Here is a 20,374-nt window from a genome sequence, read left to right on the forward strand (position 1 = left end):
TTTTTAAATACAACTATATATAGCTTAATCAAGCGATTATTACTATTGCTTCCAATGTTAGAATCAAAGCTCTCCCGAGGAATTGAATTTTTTTCACCTAAATTGAAAAGGAATCTCCTTTTTATAGGAGTAGCTCTTTTCCCAATTATCACGAGCATCTAATTAACACTAATGATTTTTAAACTATGACTAGGTGAATTTGAAGCATAAGTCTTTTGTGAATTATGAAATAAGAGTGCTGTATACGTTCAAGGAGATATTACTTTCGTGAAGACATCACTTATAATTATTATATTATAATTAATTATAATTTGAATTTAACATTAAATTTAGTTTATTTGTATAATAATTTTTAAAAATCTTAAAATATAATATTTAACAAATTTAGAATTCAAATATTTATATTTATAATTTTTTATTAAAATTTTAATTATAATTTAGGATCGCATAAAATACTTCAAAATATTATATGAAGCATGCATTTATAAATAATAAATTTTTATATAATTTTTAATCACAATCAAATAATTACACGATGGCAAGAAAAAGAATTATAAATGATATATTTGCATGCTTAGGCAAATGTTTTAACGGTGCATAATAATTTGTTAGCGATACCAATACCATTACCATTACCATCAATCAACGTAAGTACATCACTGAACATTGTACTCCCCTCGCGATCTCCATCCACTAAAAGATAAAAGAAATATGCGCACATGCAATTTTTTTTTTATTCTTTCAAAATTCGAGATAAATAAGTTCTTTAGTTTTCAAATTTAAAAAAATATATTATATTTGATAATTTAAGATATATTATTCAAATTGTATATTTAAAATAATTTCAACAAATGATCATTAACAAAATTTAAACTTAAAATTTTTTTATCGAAAAAGACGAACATATGTAATTTTTGTATAATGCAAGAGAATACGTGGCTCAAACTATATATTTAATATGACTTCAATAAATAATCACCAATAAAATTTAAATTAAATTTTTTTTTATCAAGAAAAATGAACATATACAAATTTTGTATAGCACAAGAGAACATATATTTGGTCACATTCACTTTTTGTATACTCAACTATTATGAATGAATATTTTTATAAATGGGTTTCTCTCTTTTTTTTTTTTTTTTTTGTTAGTTAACAAATATTTTCAAGTAGCATAAGTGTGGCGTTGGACGCTGATCGGATAGACTTTCTTCTATTGTTTGTGTTGTTTATTTGTTCCTTTTATGATTTCGGGAAGAAAAAGATAAAGTTTTATTTTCGGTAAAGATTCAGTTTATAGGATGGAGCATGGCGACTTCAATTAATTATCAACAATGAAAGCAACATGATCGATCAAACATAATTATTTTATGGAGATCAGTAATCATATTAATATTTATTTAGTAATTATTTAAAATTTTTTCATTTCAAACAATGAAGTTTTTATTTAATAATAAATATAACAATTTTAAATTAAAAATTACTGTGTATAAATTTAATTTTATTTTATTTTACATTAAATTTATCTACTTATAATTAATTTTTTTTTATTTTTTAAAATCTTAAATTTAATGGAACTTGAACTTTGAACAAAAATTTGCAAGTATCAACTTGACTCAATCCGAGTTGATAATAAACACATCTAACTCAATTCATGGTATAGTTTAAAAATGAATATGTCACATCAAATTCTTTGAATTTATTATTCTGGAAAACTGTCACTTGTGAATGATGATTTTGATTTTGCTATACTTAGACCAAACCTAAAATCGTAACATCAAGAATGCTATTACATACTGGTAAACTAAAAGAGTTTATAACCCATCAATTTGTTGGTCCCGGTGGATATGCTAGCTAACCAAAATGTTGGACTTTTTTTTTTTTCATGGCCAATCAAAAGAATAAAAGTATTTATTGTTAGGATTAAAAGTCAAGAATACTGTAAATGATTTGAATTCAAAAGTATAGAGACGAAAATAATTATATTAGATGTAAATATATAAATTTAAAAAAATAATTATATCTTATCTAATTTTTTTGAAATTTTCAATTATGTGATGTCTATAAACATTGGTTAAAAATAATTAAAATACTAATTTGTAAAATGTTTTCATTTGATAAATTGTTTTCATCAAATTCAAAAGAAAACAACACGTTAATTACAATTTTTTTCTTGAAATATAATCTTAACTGATATTTGATAGTGTGAATTAATATTTTCCTTTTAAATTATATTTATTTGAAAGATTTATAATAAAAGCAAAACTAAAGATAAGTGATTCATCCGATAATTTGTTGAGATTTTGAAGAATTTAAGCATGAATATTAATTTTATTAAATGAACTTGGATAAATAATGAGATTGATTAAAAAAAAAAAAGATAGAACTTGAGTTTTAATATTTAAAGTTCGAGTTTGGTCCGATTTAAAAATAAAAAGTATTTGTTATTATAACGGGATTTACTTTACTTTTTTATAATAAATAATGCTCATTTGCTTCATTCTTACAATATGATAAATTTTATTTTTTTATATAAAATAATGATCAAATTTTAAATTACATTTAACAAAATTAAATTGAACTAAAATCTAAATGACTTATAAATTCAATTAAATTAGTTAAAATAATAATTTTAAAAAATAAAAAAATCTATCTTCCTCAATTTTAAATACTAATATTTTAAGTGAGTTTGAACTTTAAAATTATAAATAAGAACCGGGTTAGATAGAAAATGAGACTAAAAAAATTAGATTCGATCAAGCTTAAACTTACTTAAAATGTTAAAGTATCATATAAAATTTAGCCATGCTCATGAACAGGTCTAAGATGAATTTAAAATTTAATTAATTTAATTAATTCATACAATCAATTTTAAGAGTCAATATTCAATATATTTCATATTCAAATTTTAATTTATATAATTTTTTTTATTTTCAAATTGCAACATTAATAACGTCTAATATTAATATTCAAATTATTCAACTACTTAAAAATATATAATATCAAAGTAATAGGTAATAGTATTATGAGTTTTTTTTAATATCAAATAAAAAACAAATTTCATCAAATTGACGCATGAAAATAGCTTTCCCAAAAGATTATTCAAAGATCGTGGCATTTAAGGTTAAGCAAACGAAGAAAGTTAGAGAAAGCTACGGACAATGCAATAGGAGGGCAATCATGTCATATGGCACTATAAGCCAAGTGGCGGATAAAGAGGGGACGAAACGGGCAAAAAGGGAAAGCAAAGGGTAGACAAAGTGGCTAAGAGAAATTATTATTAGTGTGGCTTGGTTGGTATCGAGCGAAAGGCACCGACGATGCTCTGATTGGATGGGCGGCCTGTCATAGAAGCTGTGTAGATAATGTCCCGCCAACCTCAACCCTAAAATCTTTTTCCTCTGTTAACTTCCCATATATAGTCTTTTTACTTGCTAGTATAGCCAATTGGAGCTTATGGCCCATTTTCCCTCTGGGAATCCCATCCAATGTGAAGGCCAATTGGTCATAAGAAAATCAAGTTGAAGCATGAAATTATATTATATAAAAAGAAAAAATCATGAGTCTTGATATGAATTTGTGTCCCTCTATAATAAAACAAATATTCGAATTTCCGTAAGGATTAGGTAAGTATTTTATATTTATAAAATTAAATTTTTTTTTATTATCAATAATTTTTTATAAATAATTTATAAATTTTAACTGATAAAAAAAGCCTCCCTTATTTTAAATTTTTTATGATAACAATATTATGAAATCAAAAGCGATCGGATTGACTGCGGGCTCCGCACCATATTTTTCTAGCTGCGTGGTGACTGGTGAGTGACAATATAATAATGGAAGGTTATGGTATCCATAAGGGAAAAAAAAAACACAGGTGCCTTCAAGGACAGAATTAAACATATTGTTTAATTTTCTTCTAAAAGTTGAAAATTGGTTTTTATCCAAATAAAGAAATTTTAGACAAATGTTTACACGTGTATAATTTAAATTTTCTCCCAAATTTGAAGTTTGCATTCCCCTATGCCTGTTACAAAGTTTGCATTACCAAATTTGAAAGTGGATTTCGTTTTACATTCTGTCATTGAAAGGTTAATCAGGTTATTACTTGTTACAGGGCTTTAGTTTTCAAAAAACACAAACTTTTTTTGTTTTCTTGATGTAAAACAGGATAAATTTTAAAGTTAAATGGTATATAAATTTCTTGAACTATAATTAAAAATTATTTAAAATTTTATTTTTTATTATAATTAATCAATCATTTCAATAGTTCTTTATCTCTAATTAAACTTTTATTTTAATGAAAAAGTTTGCACCATTATTTTTTTAATTAAGATAAAATTTCATATGATATTACTAAAATATATAAAAAAATTATCTTGTTATATAATTAATATATATATGAAAATTAAATAAAATAAATTTTTTATTTTCACTCTCACTCTCTCTTTAAAATCTGATTAATAATTTAATTGATTATAATTTAGAATTGCTTGATTCAGTTTTTTCATATAAACTAAATTTAATTAAATTATAAATTCAATTGAATCGAAATAAAAAAATTAAAGACTTGAATAATAATAATAAAATCTTAAAATCTTAAATAAATATTAAATTATAGTTTTAAAATATTTTTAACCTTTTAATCAAATTTAATTTCATAAAATTAGGGACGACAATCCAATTCGTCTCCGACAGGTTCCGACCTGACCCAACTTTATGAAGTTTTTTTTTTTTTTTTAATTCGATTTTTGGATCGGATTCAAGTTTTAAGCAAATTCGATCTGATCCGACTCGATATTATATAAAAATTATTTTTTAATCAATTATTTAATTTTTTATTTATATATCTTTATATAATTATATTTTTAAATATTTTATATTTAAAAAATAATATTTTATTAATTTATGATCGGGTATTATTTATATAGTTTCAGATCATGTTCGGATATGAAAAAACAAAAAAAAATTGGATAGGATCAAGTTCGAGTTTAATAACATAAAAAATCAAATCGGATTCGAGGTAAATTTGTCGGATTTAGGGTGAGCAAAACTTGCCTCGAACCTTATGCTAACTTTACATAAAACAGTAAAAAGATTAAGAAGACATTTAAAAAAGTCAGTAAGTTACAACTTAGAAAGACATATATATAGGACCAACAATTTTACTATTTGATATAGACATTAAGGGTATAATCTGTTTTCTTTATCAATTTTATTATATATTATCTAATTGGATTGAATATACAGGGGAATAATTTTGTTTTTCTTACATTTACTTCATTTTCATTATACCAAAAAGAGGAGTAATTATAAAAATTTTAAGCAAAAAAAGTAATTATGAAAATAAATTTTATTTTGTTCAACATTATACGTGAATCAAATTTAACATTGTGCTCAAATACAAATATAATTTGTGATATAAAATAGGATCTAAAAAACCCCAAACATATAAAGCATCAGACATTTTAATTGAGTTTTTCTATAAAAAAAAAGGTTACAATGCGATATTAAAAAATGTAATTAAAATTTAAATTTGTTAAATGATATTTTAAAAATATAATATAAATCAATTCAAATAAAATCTAAATTCATGGTCGAATTTAAACGTACCTGATTACGTCCTAAACAGTGGCAAAAATTATTAAAAGTGGAGAAAAAAAAAATCCAATTACAACGAGATAATTCATTCCTAATTCCACCGTACAAAACACGTGCAGAAAACACAAAACTGTGTTCACACATGTCGTTTTGTATGTGTTAGAACTTAGGTGGACCCAAAGTGGCCTACCCGCTTATGACTTTTCATGCTGTATTTGATTGGTGGTCAAACAACAAGAAATAAACATTGAACGTGGGGTCCAGTGTGGGGCAGGCACGTGCTTTTTATTTAATTGCATCGGACGGCGGTGATCAAACGACAATTGGATTAGTGAAGTAACTGGGTGTGAATAATACTGACAATTTCTGTAAACCATGGAAGACAGTGTAGATTTGGGTGTCTACCCGTTATTCGTCGCCGAAGTTTCTCGGTTTCGATCGTTTGCTGTACGGCTTGACGATGGCGTCATTGTTGCTGTGGTTATGAAAAGGAGTGAAAGATTTTGTACTGCCAAGCATTGATTACCACAAAAAATCTTCTGTTTTAGGCAAACGAACTAGGCTCCTTTGCCAATACTTACAGCCACTGATCCTAATTAGTACCATTTTTTTTTTCCTTTCTTCTTTTATTCGGAGATTCAAATTCTGCTTTTGAGTTAAAAATTTATGTACAATCCTTAATTTCATTGTTCACTTGGTAAAATATCATATTTTTAATTTGGGTGATAAATTCATCCTTAAATTTAATATGTAATTTGATTGATTTTATAACTATTTTTAATTAAAAATATCTGATAAATGTAAATTTTATATTTCAATATTTATAATTTTATTTTCAATCATAAAATTTTGATAAAAAAATAAATTCATTCTTGATAACTTAAGATAAAAATAAAATAAAATGATTTATTATTATTTATTGCATACAAAAGTACAGAATGAAGGGATATTTCAATAAAAAAGACTTACATTAAATTTATAAATCATAAAAAAAAAAAAAACTATTGATAATATTATAAGTAAAATATTTAAATTTTATTCACTCAATCAACCCTTTAGCAAATGCTATTTTTTTTTTTTGTTTGTTTGTTTGTTTATATTATAATGTGCAACTTTTGTTGTAAATGAATGGTTACTTTAATCATTTTTGCATAGAAAGATATCCCTAAAGCATCCAAATGTAGGAGCATTTCTTTTGACCATCACTTGTTTAGTATTTATTTTTATCCTTTTTGGAATTTGACTTCACGAATGGAATCTTTGACACGTTAGGTAATTTTTATTCATAAAGAAAGAACATAACCATTAGGGCTCAATTTGATATTAAAATTAACTATGATGAGATTGACACTAAGTAAATTGCAAGGATGATAAAAATCTTTTATCAAGTTACGGCAAAGGCAATGTAAAAAGTACTAAGCAAATAGAATCACAACGGAAGAATGTGGCGCTCTGAACTACCCGTAATAATTGATTAAATCAATTAATCAGTAGTGAAAGTAATTTCATTAAATGAATAGTATTATGTAAATTTATTTTTTTTATAACATTACTTGTGATTAAAAATATAATTTTTATCTCATAATCTATTTTATTTGTAATTTTTATGACATTTGATTCTTATTAAGTTTTTTGGTATGGAGTAAATCAGAAATTTAATATTTTAATCAGATACAACTTAGACTTAAAAAAAAAAACTCATAAACTTTGTTATATTTTTTAAATAAAATTTTAAATTTTTATTGCATTAAAATCAATTCTTAACCTTTAATTTGTAACTAAATAAATTATTAACTTTCAATTTATTCTCAAATAAAATTTTGATCTTAAATTATTTGTTTATTTTCAAAAAATATTCTTTTTCAATTTTCAATTACGGTCATAAATTACGTCAACTTATATGTGAAAATAATTTAACTGGTATTGATTGCAACAAAAGTTAATTTTTTTTTTTAAATAAAAATTTATAGATTCAGAATTTATTTGGATATAATAAAATATAGAAATTTAATAGAAAAATGAAAAGTTCAATCTAAAGTGCCTGACACTTCGATTACAGTGGTTATAGTGCAAGCGGAAGCCCAAAAGTTTCGAATGGCTACAGATTTTTGGAAACGGCCCAAAATTAATTAAGTATTACCTAAAAACCCAAAATAATTGAAGCCCTCAAGGCGGTTCTTAGTAGACCGAAAATCCTCGCATGTATTCAAGGTTCTAGCAGCAAAAAGGCTATAGAAGCTGCGAGAGCGTGAGCGAATAAAGCTAGCTAGGGCCTAGGTTTCCTTCGAAAATGATTTACGACGTCAATTCTCCTCTCTTCCGCTCATTCCTCAGCCAGAAGGGGGGCTCATCCGACAAGAGGTTTCGCTCTCGTTATCTTTTTATTCAGATTTTTATGTGCATATTTTCTTTTTCTTTGGGTCTGAGTTTCAATGTGATTAACGTGAATGATGATTATATTCATTGGGAGTTGAATACGTTTGAAACGGTTACGGATTTCTTGATGTGAAGATTGTCGTATAAAGATTAAAGCATGAGCTCTTTTAATGGGACCGTTGGTCAAAGGGGAAATTTTATCAAGTTCTTACTTTTGACTCCAGCTTAAACTTGACAAGATATTATTTACTAAATGTTTATTTAAATTATTTAACATATATTTTTCAACTATTCGGTGACAAAGGGGAACAAAGTTTTGTTGTGATTGTGAACAATGAATCTGATGTTTTAGAATAAGATGGCTTGTGTCAGCTTTGTTGAAATGTGTGGTTCTATGTGCACAGGGCTTAGCTAGCTGGTTTATTGTGTGATTGATTTTTATATGAAATTAAGAGGATTTGCTTGCTAATCCCTTTAAATGCTTTTGGCAATTATATCTGGTGCTTCTAATTTAATAATAGGATCTTTTGCTTATCATCATTACCAGACTCTATGTAATGATGCTGAAATTTACAACTTAGGAAGCTTTGCAATTGCAGCTTTTATCGCTCTCTTTCTCTCTCTGTCTGACACTCACTAAAGCATCTTTTCTGGCAAGTTATTTTTGACTCACGACACTGAATTGGATTGGTATATGTGGTTAAGTTCACAATTTAGAGTAAAGATCTGTTTCTGTTTTTCCAGTTTATCTTGTTATGCTGTTTAAAGTGCTTATTTGCTCTCCTATGCTTTTGCCCTATGCTGCAAATGGTGATTATGTGTTGGTTTTCTTATGCATCATTTACAATCTTTCACTTTGGGTTTTACCTTGCGCTACTGAAATCTTATTGTAAGAGAAGGTTTTGTTCTGGTGACATGCCTCTAATGCGTGGATGCAACTTTCTCTTAACCTTTCAGGAAAATGGAGGAGCAGAAGCCCAAGGAACAGAGACCCAAAGCAACTGAGAACAAGCCAGTCATGACGGAGTAACAGATGCTTTTGTTTGGTATGCTTTAGGATGGGATAGGTTAGTGGAGGTTTTAAAATGCTGGGGTAATTTTTATGAGAACTCTGATATGTTGTAGGATGGAAAATGCTTGCGGACGTTTGGAAATACTGTCTTAGTGGGTTTTTTAGGTGGAATGAACTCATTCTTATCTGACTTTCAATCTTGTATATTTTTGTTGTTATGGATGTTTTATAAGTTTGTGGTGGAATATTCATAGATTTATCTACAATGGGGTATTAATTCTATCAAGAAATTCTGGGTTTTGGGTATGAGTAGGCTTTAGGAGTAGCGATGGCATTACTCCATCTCGGCACACCTTCATAAAATGTGTTGGTCATGGATGTTATGCGAAATGCTTACATTGGTTTTAGATTCTTATGCCACCAACTCACTTTGAGTTATGCCAGGGGCTGATATCTCAATGACTATATGTCTCCTTGTAGCTGCCTAAGTTTGTGTTCCGACCAATGCCCTGGAAGCTGATTAGGTAGCTTAACGCAAATCTATTAGCAGTGGCATTGATTCAACTTTTAATAGTTTATTCTACATAGCTAGAGACTGATTTTCAACGGAACTGAAATTCTACGAACTCTCTTTCTAGTATTAAGTTTGTTTGGCCCGATTTGCTAGAGAAAACTTTTTTTTTCCTGGTCTTCCCTCCCCTTTCGTCCCCTTCAAGTGCCCTGCTTAAGCAATAGCTTGTTGTTTGGTTGAGACTTGAGAGGTACCCTTTTCAGTTTTCAGCAGATTGCTTTAAAGAAAAACTCTTCCCTGGGGGCAAAACCGCAAAAGGCCTAAATTTAATGGTTCTCTTCGCGGGAGACATGTGGACATTGTTGGCAGTTGGGACCCGATTGTTCTATGAGTTTTATGACCAAGTTGGCTTTTTGGTAGGAGAAATATTGGTAATCTTAGTTAATATTTTTGTAGCTTTGCTTAATCGCTTCAATCACTTTGAATATGGTGATCGAAATTCTGTTTTACAAGACAGACTCAGTTCTCGGGATTGGAATTAACCTGAAACTTTTGAAGGATTTGCGATTAAGCTGTGCCAATCAAATTACGGTCTTAATGCTTATTCATATATTTACAAGCATGATAATAAAATGACTAATGTCGATGATTTTTAAATAAGATGACTGATTTTAAGACAGATTTTTGGTTGAGGCTGGCCTGGCCACGTCTACATTACTACTCTATATGTGAGACAGACGAATTATGTTACAGTGATGGTCTGAAATCTGATTTTTAGCCTCAAACATCTATCAGTATATACCAATCAACCAGCATGTTTGTCAAAAAGTCCCTCAGCCCCACTTGTATCTTTCACTCCGACATAATGAGAAAAGAAAATTCTTTCCTTTTTTGCTAAGCTATCTTATTTTTAACTTTAACTTATTCACTAAAGCCGAACAATGAAAGATTTTTGTAGTCGAACATGGAAAAAAAAAGTGTGTAAAAGAATTAAATTAACATTGGTATCCTGAGAGATAGTAGAGCTAGAACCGAAAAAAGGACAACAACAGACATATGGGTCCATTAAGAGGTGCAAAGCTGAGAATCTAAGGGTGCATGCATGGCATTGCACTTGAGTGCCCATGAGTGCCTCCCATGTGCACCTCAATCGAAGCTCCCAAACCCTTTCACCTTCAATCACCCCCCTTTGTCTCCGACTCTTAACACTCCTATCTGCAATATTTTCTTGCATTTTTTAAATGTCCTGGAAAATCCTTTTGTAAATTGTAAGTGATATATGCATTTAAGGTTTAGAAGGATCACATGAAAGTTGAAAGATTATTAACTTACGCGTAATGTGAAGTTTTTAAGCTTCACAGATCGGGGTTAGAGGATCGTCACAGACACACACGCGTCTTATTAAGTTATATTTAAGAAAATTAATAAATTAATGTATAATTAAATGAACATATTGTAGCACTTTAACTCCATTTGTAAAGTTAAATGATTTTAGTTAATTTTATTTGTGAAATTTAAAAACTTTTCAAGTATAAAAAAAATAATTTTATTAGAATTTAGATGGTCTAATGTAAGGATATGTCACAATGTATTTAAGTTTATACACTTTATCATAAATTAAGTAAATTTTCACCTGCATTAATCCGTCTAGATGGACTGACTTATATATATATAAGCTATCAAGGCAAAATGCTCCACTACTTGTATATTCATTAAATTAGAGTTAATTAATCTAATGTAATGAAGTGCCCCTCTTCATTTAATTTAATTAGAGTTAATCTTCAAATTAAAAGCTGCTATATACTATATCATTTAAAAAAAAAAATCATAGTTTGAGATATACTAAAATTTGAATCACATATTTATTGAATGTTTTTTTTAAATGATTAAATAAATCCATTAAATTAAGTTTCGAATTTAACTGCACCGTATTCACTCTCTGTTAGGTTATAAAGTCGTGTGGGTAGTTATTTATGGAATTAGTTGGTTGGATGAAATTCTATTTTATCTGGGTTTCTAAGCTTGCATTCAAAACTTTCTAAGAGATTAGATTTAGATGTAATTTTAATGAGCTGGGACAAACCAAACAGAAGCTTTTCTTTTAGGATCCATAATTTCCAATCTCTCTTAAGAAATTGAGATACTGCTTTTCATCGATATTTTATTTCTTTGGTAAAAAAGATGTAACTATTTTTGCCAAATATTTGAGCAGGAAAACTAGGTAAGAAAAGACTCAGGGAAGTTAAACCTGAGAAGAATAAAATCAATTTTGCCTGTGATGAAATTGTTGATACAGTGTTGACCATCTTTAACAAGTAAGATTCTCTATAAATGTTGGGTTGGTTTTACACTGCTGAATGTTTCGAAATAATTCTAACCTGGCCTATTAATGAGAAGTGTCTTGTTAAGGTTTTTCAGTGGAAGAGGTTGTTGTTGCTGTTAATGGTTTTGTCATATTCCAATTGCATCATTTCATACAGGTATATGTAGAAAAAGTACCAATAATTTTCTCATTCCAATGTACCTATGAAGGGAGATTAAAATCTACTACTTAAAAGATTATCTGTACATGACAAAAACATGAAGCAATGCTCATATATATATATGAGTGAAGGAGAAATCTGCCGGTATAAAACAGTAGTGATCTTTCATTGCTAAGAAAATAGACCAAATTGAATTCTTTCTGCTGTCCTGTAAACAACCATTAATCTATTTTATTAATGTTGATCTTTTTGGTAGATCCATTGATAATTATATACTCGAAAACAAAATAGCTGAATAAGAAAAAATATAAGAACCAATGTGGGTGGTTATGGACATGGGACAGGACGGGAGACAGTTTCCAAAGTGGCTTTTGTTTGTTTTTTTGTCAATGTTGGTTAATCTCTGCTCTCCATTTCTCTCTCTCCTCGGTCTCTTCCCTTTATTCACGCCGCTCCCTCTTCCCAACTTTCATGGACTACTACATTTTTTTGTTTAACAAAACAAAAGAACCCAAAATTTTTCTAAGTCTTCCTTCCCTCCCCTGTTAAGCTGTTCCCATCCGTTACCATCTGCTAGTTCTCTTGTTTTCGTTCACTATCGTTTTCACCAAAAATGTCTGAATTTTCTTTGGCTTCAACAACTGCGAAGAAGAAAACGCATTTGTCAAGTCTTTTGCTCTCTGACTTTATGCTCTTTTGTTCTTTCATTCTCTCTCACCCTCTCTATTTCTTTTACTTCATCTTCTTATCTCCTTACCTCTTCAAGATTTTCTCTTTTCTTTCACCTCTCTTTGTTACCACTGCCCTTTTGCTTCTTGCTTTTTTCACTCTTACTCCCAGCTTTGTCAACCAAGTTGGTTCTTGCCACCTCGAATTACCAGAATCCAAGGTCAGTTTCCTACTTACTACCTACCAAACACTTGTTGAAACATTAAGGTCTAAAGTTGACGATGAAAGTGATGGCTTTGGATGCTTGGAAGAGCTTGAAGCATATAAGATCGTATTTGAAACATCAACTACTTTTGAAATTAGGGAAAACCCTGACGAAGTTTTGGAGATGGAGTCCAAAGAAGATTGCTTGGAAGCTGTTGAAGCTCCCGTTGACAAGGGTTTGAGCTGTGAAAACAAGGGTCTTGGTGTACCTGAAGCATTGACGAGTGCATGTTTAGATGAAAAATCAGCGGAGATCACGCGCCCGCAGACTAATCAGGTAAAGGCGGTAGTGAAGATCTTCGAACACTTCTTGCAAGAAAAGGATGGGGTAGAAAATTTGTCGTCCAAAAAGAGAGAAAAAGAAGTCAAGTCACTAAGCGTAGAGTCCAATAAAGGTGAGGAACAAAAGGAAGAAGAATTCATGAGAAGCGGATCCAAGGCAATGGGGAACAAAATAAGTGATCCTAAAGTGAGTGCCGAACATGGAGGGGAGCATGCTGCCAAAGCAATGGTGAATCCCCAAAGAGTGAAAGCTAATTGGAGTACTGAAAATGATGGAGATAATTACAATTCCAAAGTTGCAGACAACTGCCAAACAATGGGATATTCAAGCCTTGGGAATTTCGGGTCAATGAGGAAAGAAAAAGAGTGGAAAAGGACATTGGCATGCAAACTTTTCGAGGAGAGACACTCTCAGAATGTAGATGGAGGTGAAGGGATGGATTTGCTTTGGGAGACATATGAAACTGATTCCAATAAGGTACAACTGAAAAGCAGCTCAAAGAAAGGAAGGAAAGGTGGCAACGAGTACTACTACGATCATGATCAGGATGACTATGAGGAAGACTCAGATGGGCAGTTGTGTTGCTTACAGGCTCTTAAGTTCTCAGCTGGAAAGATGAATTTCGGAATGGGAATGGGAAGGCCTAATCTTGTTAAAATCTCCAAGGCCCTGAAAGGGATTGGATGGTTGCACCATGTTAGCAGCAGGCATGGCAAGAAAGGGTACCACTGAATTAGATTTTACTTTTATTAATTTATGTTTGATGAGGATAGTGGATATGTGTATTTCTCCAAAAATTGCAAGTAAATATGTTCTTTTGATTTCACATGAAAGTAACTCTTTTTTCTTTTTATTTTTCCCCCTTGTATGGGGTTGATGAGTGAGACAAATAATTGCTGAAGCATCAAAAAAATTTGCAGAAATCCAACTTTGAACATTTGCTTATTTCTTACTGTTATGGTAAAGAAATGATTTCCTGCTTTGTTGGTGCTTCTTTTAGGTTTATATGGCGTGCTAGAATAGATTTTTAGTTTTCACAAACTGTAGCAATAATAATGGTGTATTACATCGAAGGGCCTAGATAGTTGCTTTATCGTTATACATAAAATCATTTATTCCTTAAAGCGAACCTGTTTTTCTAAGTAATGGTTTTAGGGCCCTCCAGTTTATGTCACAATCACACGCAGCATAATAAAGTTCTATATGATCAGAGACAGCACAATGGAAGTTTCACCTAATATCCATCAAGTGATATTTAACATTTGTTGTTGGATTCCCCGCTGGGCATCCAAGGCAGGGTAACAGTTCCATCTTTTGCTCTTTGATAAAAGAACTTGGCTATTAGTTAAAAATCTGTCATTGACACTAAAATTTGCTGCTTAAAATTTTATTTCCATCCACTCTTGTTTTTGCCTGAAGGGTGTAATTCATTTCTGTAGATCGAAGTATCCTGAATAATTGGGATCTCGAATTAAATGTCTTTCAATAATCATCTACCAATTTTTGGGCCTTTCAATTATATGAGGTCACATGTGGCTTGGACAGATTGTTTGCAAAGCGAAAAAATTGTATTGCTGGCAATGGCCAGGACCATTCAGTGCAATCTAATTTGGTAGTTTGATTGCAGAGCTTGGCTCAGTTATGTTTGAAAGAACATATTTCCACCCAACAACAGCTTGTTAAAGAAATGAAATTCATGGAATCGATTCATTGGGTGTTTGTAAAGAACCAAAAATTAATTTGATGACAAAGAAGACTAAATACTTTCATATAATTGTTAACATCCAAGAATGATAACACAGATTTCAGCTGTTGTTTATCAGATTCACTTGTTCGTACATCCCTGTCTCTTCTTGGACCAAAGATTTTGTTTCAGTTTAAAAAAGATATGGCAGTACTTCCTATGGAGTTCTGTCCTCATTGTTGGTTTTCAAAATGTATTGGTAACCTTCCTGATGCTTAACCTAATGATGATCGACGGGAAATTAGACAACCCAGCCTCAAGCATTTCGTTGATCTTAAATTTTGTGTCTTGAATTATCCGACAAGAACCATGTGCTTCGACTTAACATGGCATGCTCTCCAGGGAAATAAATGATGGCGGTGGCAGAGGAGAGTGGTCGTATACAATTCTCATGTGCTTCAAAGCAAAGCACCATTCCTTTGCTCATATGTACCAATGCACCGATTTGTTTTTCTAGTTGGCTCTGGAGCCCAGAGAACATAGCAAATCCAATGAGATGCTCACATTTTGTATATGTATACATATATCCTGCATGGCAATCGAAATTGGTAGCTTCACCTTGCTCACATTTTTTAATGGCAAATGGAATTGGTTAAAACACATAAAATCGATCATGTTTTCTCCATCAGATTGTTAAAAGAAATGAAAAGAAGTATGAGTTCGATGAATTAGGCTAGTGGAACCGGAAGATGTTCGATATATAATTTGAATGAAGTTCACCTTGATTTATTAAGCTTAACGTTTAGTATAGCATGAAACAATGCTTCCACAATCCATCTATAGCCCCACCTTTCAACAATTAATAGCAACAACCCGTCCCTCCCCAGGGCACTTGCTATTGGCAACTGGTAAAGGAAGAAATTAAGGAGTTTAATGTTTTGGAGATGGTGAGCGGTAAGGTGATGAAATGACACGCATGACAAGTAAGCATCTAATTTTGTTTGAGATATTTTTGAAATTAAAAAATAAATTGATCTTTTCATACATTATAAATTGTTAGTAAATAATCAATAATATTTTTAATTTTTGAATCGATACATGTGCAGTATTATATCAATTTGATTACATTATTATTTTATTTTATAAATTTTTTATTTTTTATTTATAAATAAAATCATTCAGATATTATTAATCGAATTTATTTTTTTTATTTTTTTACTTTAAATTTGAGTGTCAAAACAAAAACATAAAAAACACTTTTTACTTTTATTTTTAATTATTTTTTTATCTTATAATTTTAAGATTTTAACTCTCGACACAAATAAGTTACTTGTTCCACGCTTATAGTATTGTCAGTTATAAAATAAAATTACCTTCCTATCGATTATCGATTAGAGTGTGCAAATACCAACCTTCTATTAATTCTTTCTTTGGTTTTCGTTGGGCCTTTGAAGTAGTTTAGCACTAGTTGTATTTTTTTGTTTTTGGGCACGGGCGGTAAAAATCAATCGTCGGCACAGCTCATAGGTAATGTCGGTGTCAAGGGAATTAGGCAAAAATGAAACAAACAGCTTCTTGACAATAATTGGATTACAGCAGCAGTATGTTTGAATTGTTTTTAATTTTCCAAATGATGATGTCTCGTATTTATATTCTAAGAATTTGGTCACCTTTAATTAGTATTTTATTTGACTAATGTACGCTTTTTTTTTTTTTTTGGTTAGGCAAAACCCATGACTGAAGGCACTGACTATGGACCTATTGCAGTTGACATTTGACTCATTTACGATTCTTACACAACACTTGGTTATGCATCTGTCATTGCCCTTTCGCTACTGCTTTCTTCTTTTACCCAAACTTTACTATGGAAAATGTTACATTTAATTCATAAGTCTTGCAAAACTTCAACAACTTACATATTCTTTTTAACATTAAGAATGTTATGTTATTATTGTTCTATTCGATTAACAAGTTTTTAGTAACTAACGTCACTTGTTCATATTTTTAACTCATAAGATTCGTTATTTTTAAATCAAAAATCATTTTCATTTTTATTCGATGCAGAATTTGTGATATGGACCTACTTCAACCTTTATACTTATCACATGTCCGTTTTCAATCTAGGAATGTGACACTTATACACGATAATTAGTTTACTATGAAAAAGCTTAATTAATTAAAAAAATTAGTAACCTAAAGTTTAATTTTTAATGAATGAAATTTAAATTCAATGGAGAAAAAGACTATAAACTCTAATATAAAAATTAATTTGAGATTTGTGATTGATTTTGATCCATTTGGAGACAAGTTTGAAATTAATTAATTATTAAACTTTTAAACAAGATGATAATAGAAAGTGAGACAATGAGAGCGTTCACACGGGATCCCGCGTTGCCGCCAAATTCCAAGTGGCAGCCAGCTATCACCCAAATTAACCAAAACAAATCATAGCCGTTGATATCCCGAGACCCACTTCCGTATCATAATCTCCTCACTTCTGCGCGGAAAGCAGAAAGACAGAGTCTTAAAACTGCATAAAAAGAGTGAGTGAAAGATAGAGCGGGTGTGGTCATTATCAAAATCCTCGTCATCTCAACTCTAATCTCTAATCTTAATCACCTTCTCTTTTTATTATTATTTTTTAAAATTTGATGCGCTGTTGATTGATCGGAAAATGGCGAATTACCACCGTGCATTAAGAAGCGGCGTCGGTGGCGGAGGAGGAGGAGGGCCAATGTTGGGAGGTTTTGGATTTATAGTTAGATTATTGGCTTCAGCAATTACGATTGCAATCTGTTTCTTCTTTGCTCTTTCTTTCTTCTTCACTTCCCACTCTCACTCCCCTCATCTCCAAGCCAACTTTGTAAGTACTAACCTTCCCCTCTTTTTTTTTTCTTTGTTTTTCATTTTTGGATTCTGGATCTTCTGATTTCTGTTCTTTAAAAGATTAATTTAAGCAAAAAAAAAAAAAGAGAATTGAACATTGCAAGGGTGAATGATTGGACGGTGTTGTTTCTTTGTGTTTGTAGGGTTTCTCCACGGGTTCCTATGGAATTGGATCCACGAGGAGGTCTGTTTTGGCACTCAAATCGGATCCGCTCAAGCCCCGATTGGATCAGATCCGGAAACAAGCGGACGACCACCGCTCCCTCGTTCTCGCCTACGCCTCTTACGCTCGAAAGTTAAAGCTCGAAAACTCGAAGCTCGTTAGGGTTTTCGCAGATCTATCTCGAAACTACTCGGATCTCATTAACAAACCATCTTATCGGGCTCTCTTCGAAGCCGATTCACTTTCCATCGACGAGTCGGTGCTCCGACAATTTGAGAAAGAAGTTAAAGAGCGAATCAAAGCCACACGCCAAATGATCTCCGAAGCCAAGGAGTCTTTCGATAACCAACTCAAGATCCAGAAATTGAAAGACACGATATTTGCGGTCAACGAGCAACTGACCAAAGCGAAAAAGCAAGGCGCGTTTTCCAGCCTTATCGCCGCGAAATCGATCCCTAAAAGCTTACATTGTTTGGCAATGAGGTTGATGGAGGAACGAATCGCGCATCCGGAGAAATATATTGATGAAGGGAAGCCAATTCCTCCCGAATTCGAGGATCCCAAGCTTTATCACTACGCAATTTTTTCGGATAATGTACTTGCAGCGTCCGTGGTGGTGAATTCAGCCACAAAGAACGCAAAAGAGCCATGGAAACACGTTTTCCATGTGGTGACTGATAAGATGAATCTCGGAGCAATGCAGGTTATGTTTAAATTGAAGGATTATAATGGGGCACATATTGAAGTTAAGGCGGTAGAGGATTATAAGTTTTTGAATTCATCTTATGTTCCAGTGTTAAGACAGTTGGAATCTGCAAACTTGCAGAAGTTTTACTTTGAGAACGCACTTGAGAATGCCACTAAAGATACTACTAACATGAAGTTTAGGAACCCAAAGTATTTGTCAATTTTAAATCATTTGAGGTTTTATTTACCAGAGATGTATCCCAAGTTGCATAGGATATTGTTTTTGGATGATGATATTGTGGTGCAGAAGGATTTGACTGGGTTGTGGAAGATCGATATGGATGGGAAAGTGAATGGGGCGGTGGAGACTTGTTTTGGGTCTTTCCATAGGTACGCGCAGTATATGAATTTCTCACATCCTTTGATTAAGCAGAAGTTTAATCCCAAGGCCTGTGCTTGGGCTTATGGGATGAATTTCTTTGATTTGGATGCTTGGAGGAGGGAAAAGTGTACGGAGGAGTATCATTACTGGCAGAATCTGGTAAGTTTTGATTGCCATTCTTTAGTTATTTGTTTGGTTTATTATGCGCTGCTTATGCTACATGTGGTACTTGATTTATGTAGAGATAATGTCACAATTGATCCTTGAACTATAGTTAAATGTTCAATATGATACTTGAACTTTAAAAATTTTTAATATGGTATCTGAACATTTCACTATAATTCGTGGGCATCCGTGATTTTAACCCGATTATGTATTACATACTACAACTTGTTCCATAGTCTAGCTTGAGTTTTCTATTTCAAAACTTAAGCCTATGAATTGAGACTGGTGAAACTGCTGGTAATAGCTGCTAATACACTGAAATTGAAGGTGGAAATGCTAGCAGTTTTTGGTTTTATTAATTTAAGTTGTTTCTTATTACTTTTTTTTAGATTATGTTTTCTTTGCGGCAGCTATATTCAGCATGGTAGTTGGGTTGTATCATTAATTGGTGGATGCCTGTCTTTTGCAGAATGAGAACAGGACCTTGTGGAAATTGGGAACATTGCCCCCTGGTTTGATCACATTTTACTCCACAACAAAACCGCTGGACAAGTCTTGGCATGTTCTTGGACTTGGTTATAATCCAAGCATTAGCATGGATGAGATCCGCAATGCTGCAGTGGTGCACTTCAATGGAAATATGAAGCCATGGCTCGACATTGCCATGAATCAGTTCAAGCCTCTATGGAGTAAGTATGTTGACTTTGATTTGGAGTTCGTCCAGGCGTGCAATTTTGGTGTCTAAATAAGATCGTGATTGAAGCTTCTGGACTGGGAATATCTGCTACAAAGCTAGTTAGACAGCAAGATTTTCAACTCACCATCATAAGCATTTTCTTACAGTTTAATCAAGTGTTCTTATTCTACGTGCAAGAAAATTAGTATCTATGCTAAGCATAGCATACTTCTCATTAATTTTAGAGTTCTTCCTTTAATTTGTTCATACGAGTGTCGCAATTAAAATTATTAGTAAGCATATGTACAACTGTTAAATTATTATGTAATCATAATGATCTTCTTGTCATTTTCTCGTCACATTATTCCATTTCGAACTGTTAGTGAAACCATCTTTCAACTTAACTCTACGTAAGGAAAACAGAATTAAGAGATTTGATGTTTCACCATTGCGACCTGATAATAACTTTTATCATTATAGAGAACTAAATTGTAGGAAGCCTAACTATATAACAGTCTACTAGACTACACAATTG

At 31.3% G+C, this 20,374-nt stretch overlaps 3 protein-coding genes across 3 annotated transcripts; all 3 read left to right on the plus strand.

Moving 5' to 3' along the window:
* Nucleotides 1-7,764: 7,764 nt before the first annotated feature.
* Nucleotides 7,765-9,252, plus strand: LOC111306163 (wound-induced basic protein-like). Its single transcript, XM_089750953.1, has 2 exons — nt 7,765-7,959; nt 8,932-9,252. The coding sequence occupies exons 1-2, from the start codon at nt 7,889-7,891 to the stop codon at nt 9,002-9,004; spliced, it is 144 nt and encodes a 47-aa protein (XP_089607079.1). The 5' UTR covers nt 7,765-7,888; the 3' UTR covers nt 9,005-9,252.
* A 2,923-nt stretch (nt 9,253-12,175) lies between these two features.
* LOC149512850 (uncharacterized) lies at nt 12,176-14,183 on the plus strand. The gene has a single exon (XM_089750571.1). It carries the CDS (start codon nt 12,594-12,596, stop codon nt 13,926-13,928), a length of 1,335 nt encoding a protein of 444 aa, XP_089606697.1. The 5' UTR covers nt 12,176-12,593; the 3' UTR covers nt 13,929-14,183.
* Nucleotides 14,184-17,445: 3,262 nt separating this feature from the next.
* On the plus strand, nt 17,446-20,187 carry LOC111305442 (galacturonosyltransferase 8-like). Its single transcript, XM_022903001.2, has 3 exons — nt 17,446-17,743; nt 17,910-19,157; nt 19,633-20,187. The coding sequence occupies exons 1-3, from the start codon at nt 17,555-17,557 to the stop codon at nt 19,906-19,908; spliced, it is 1,713 nt and encodes a 570-aa protein (XP_022758736.2). The 5' UTR covers nt 17,446-17,554; the 3' UTR covers nt 19,909-20,187.
* The last annotated feature ends 187 nt before the right edge of the window (nt 20,188-20,374 follow it).

This window comes from Durio zibethinus, chromosome 21 (genome assembly GCF_047325235.1).
Source record: "Durio zibethinus cultivar Kanyao isolate XHJ-2024 chromosome 21, ASM4732523v1, whole genome shotgun sequence".
Taxonomy (NCBI): Eukaryota; Viridiplantae; Streptophyta; class Magnoliopsida; order Malvales; family Malvaceae; genus Durio; species Durio zibethinus.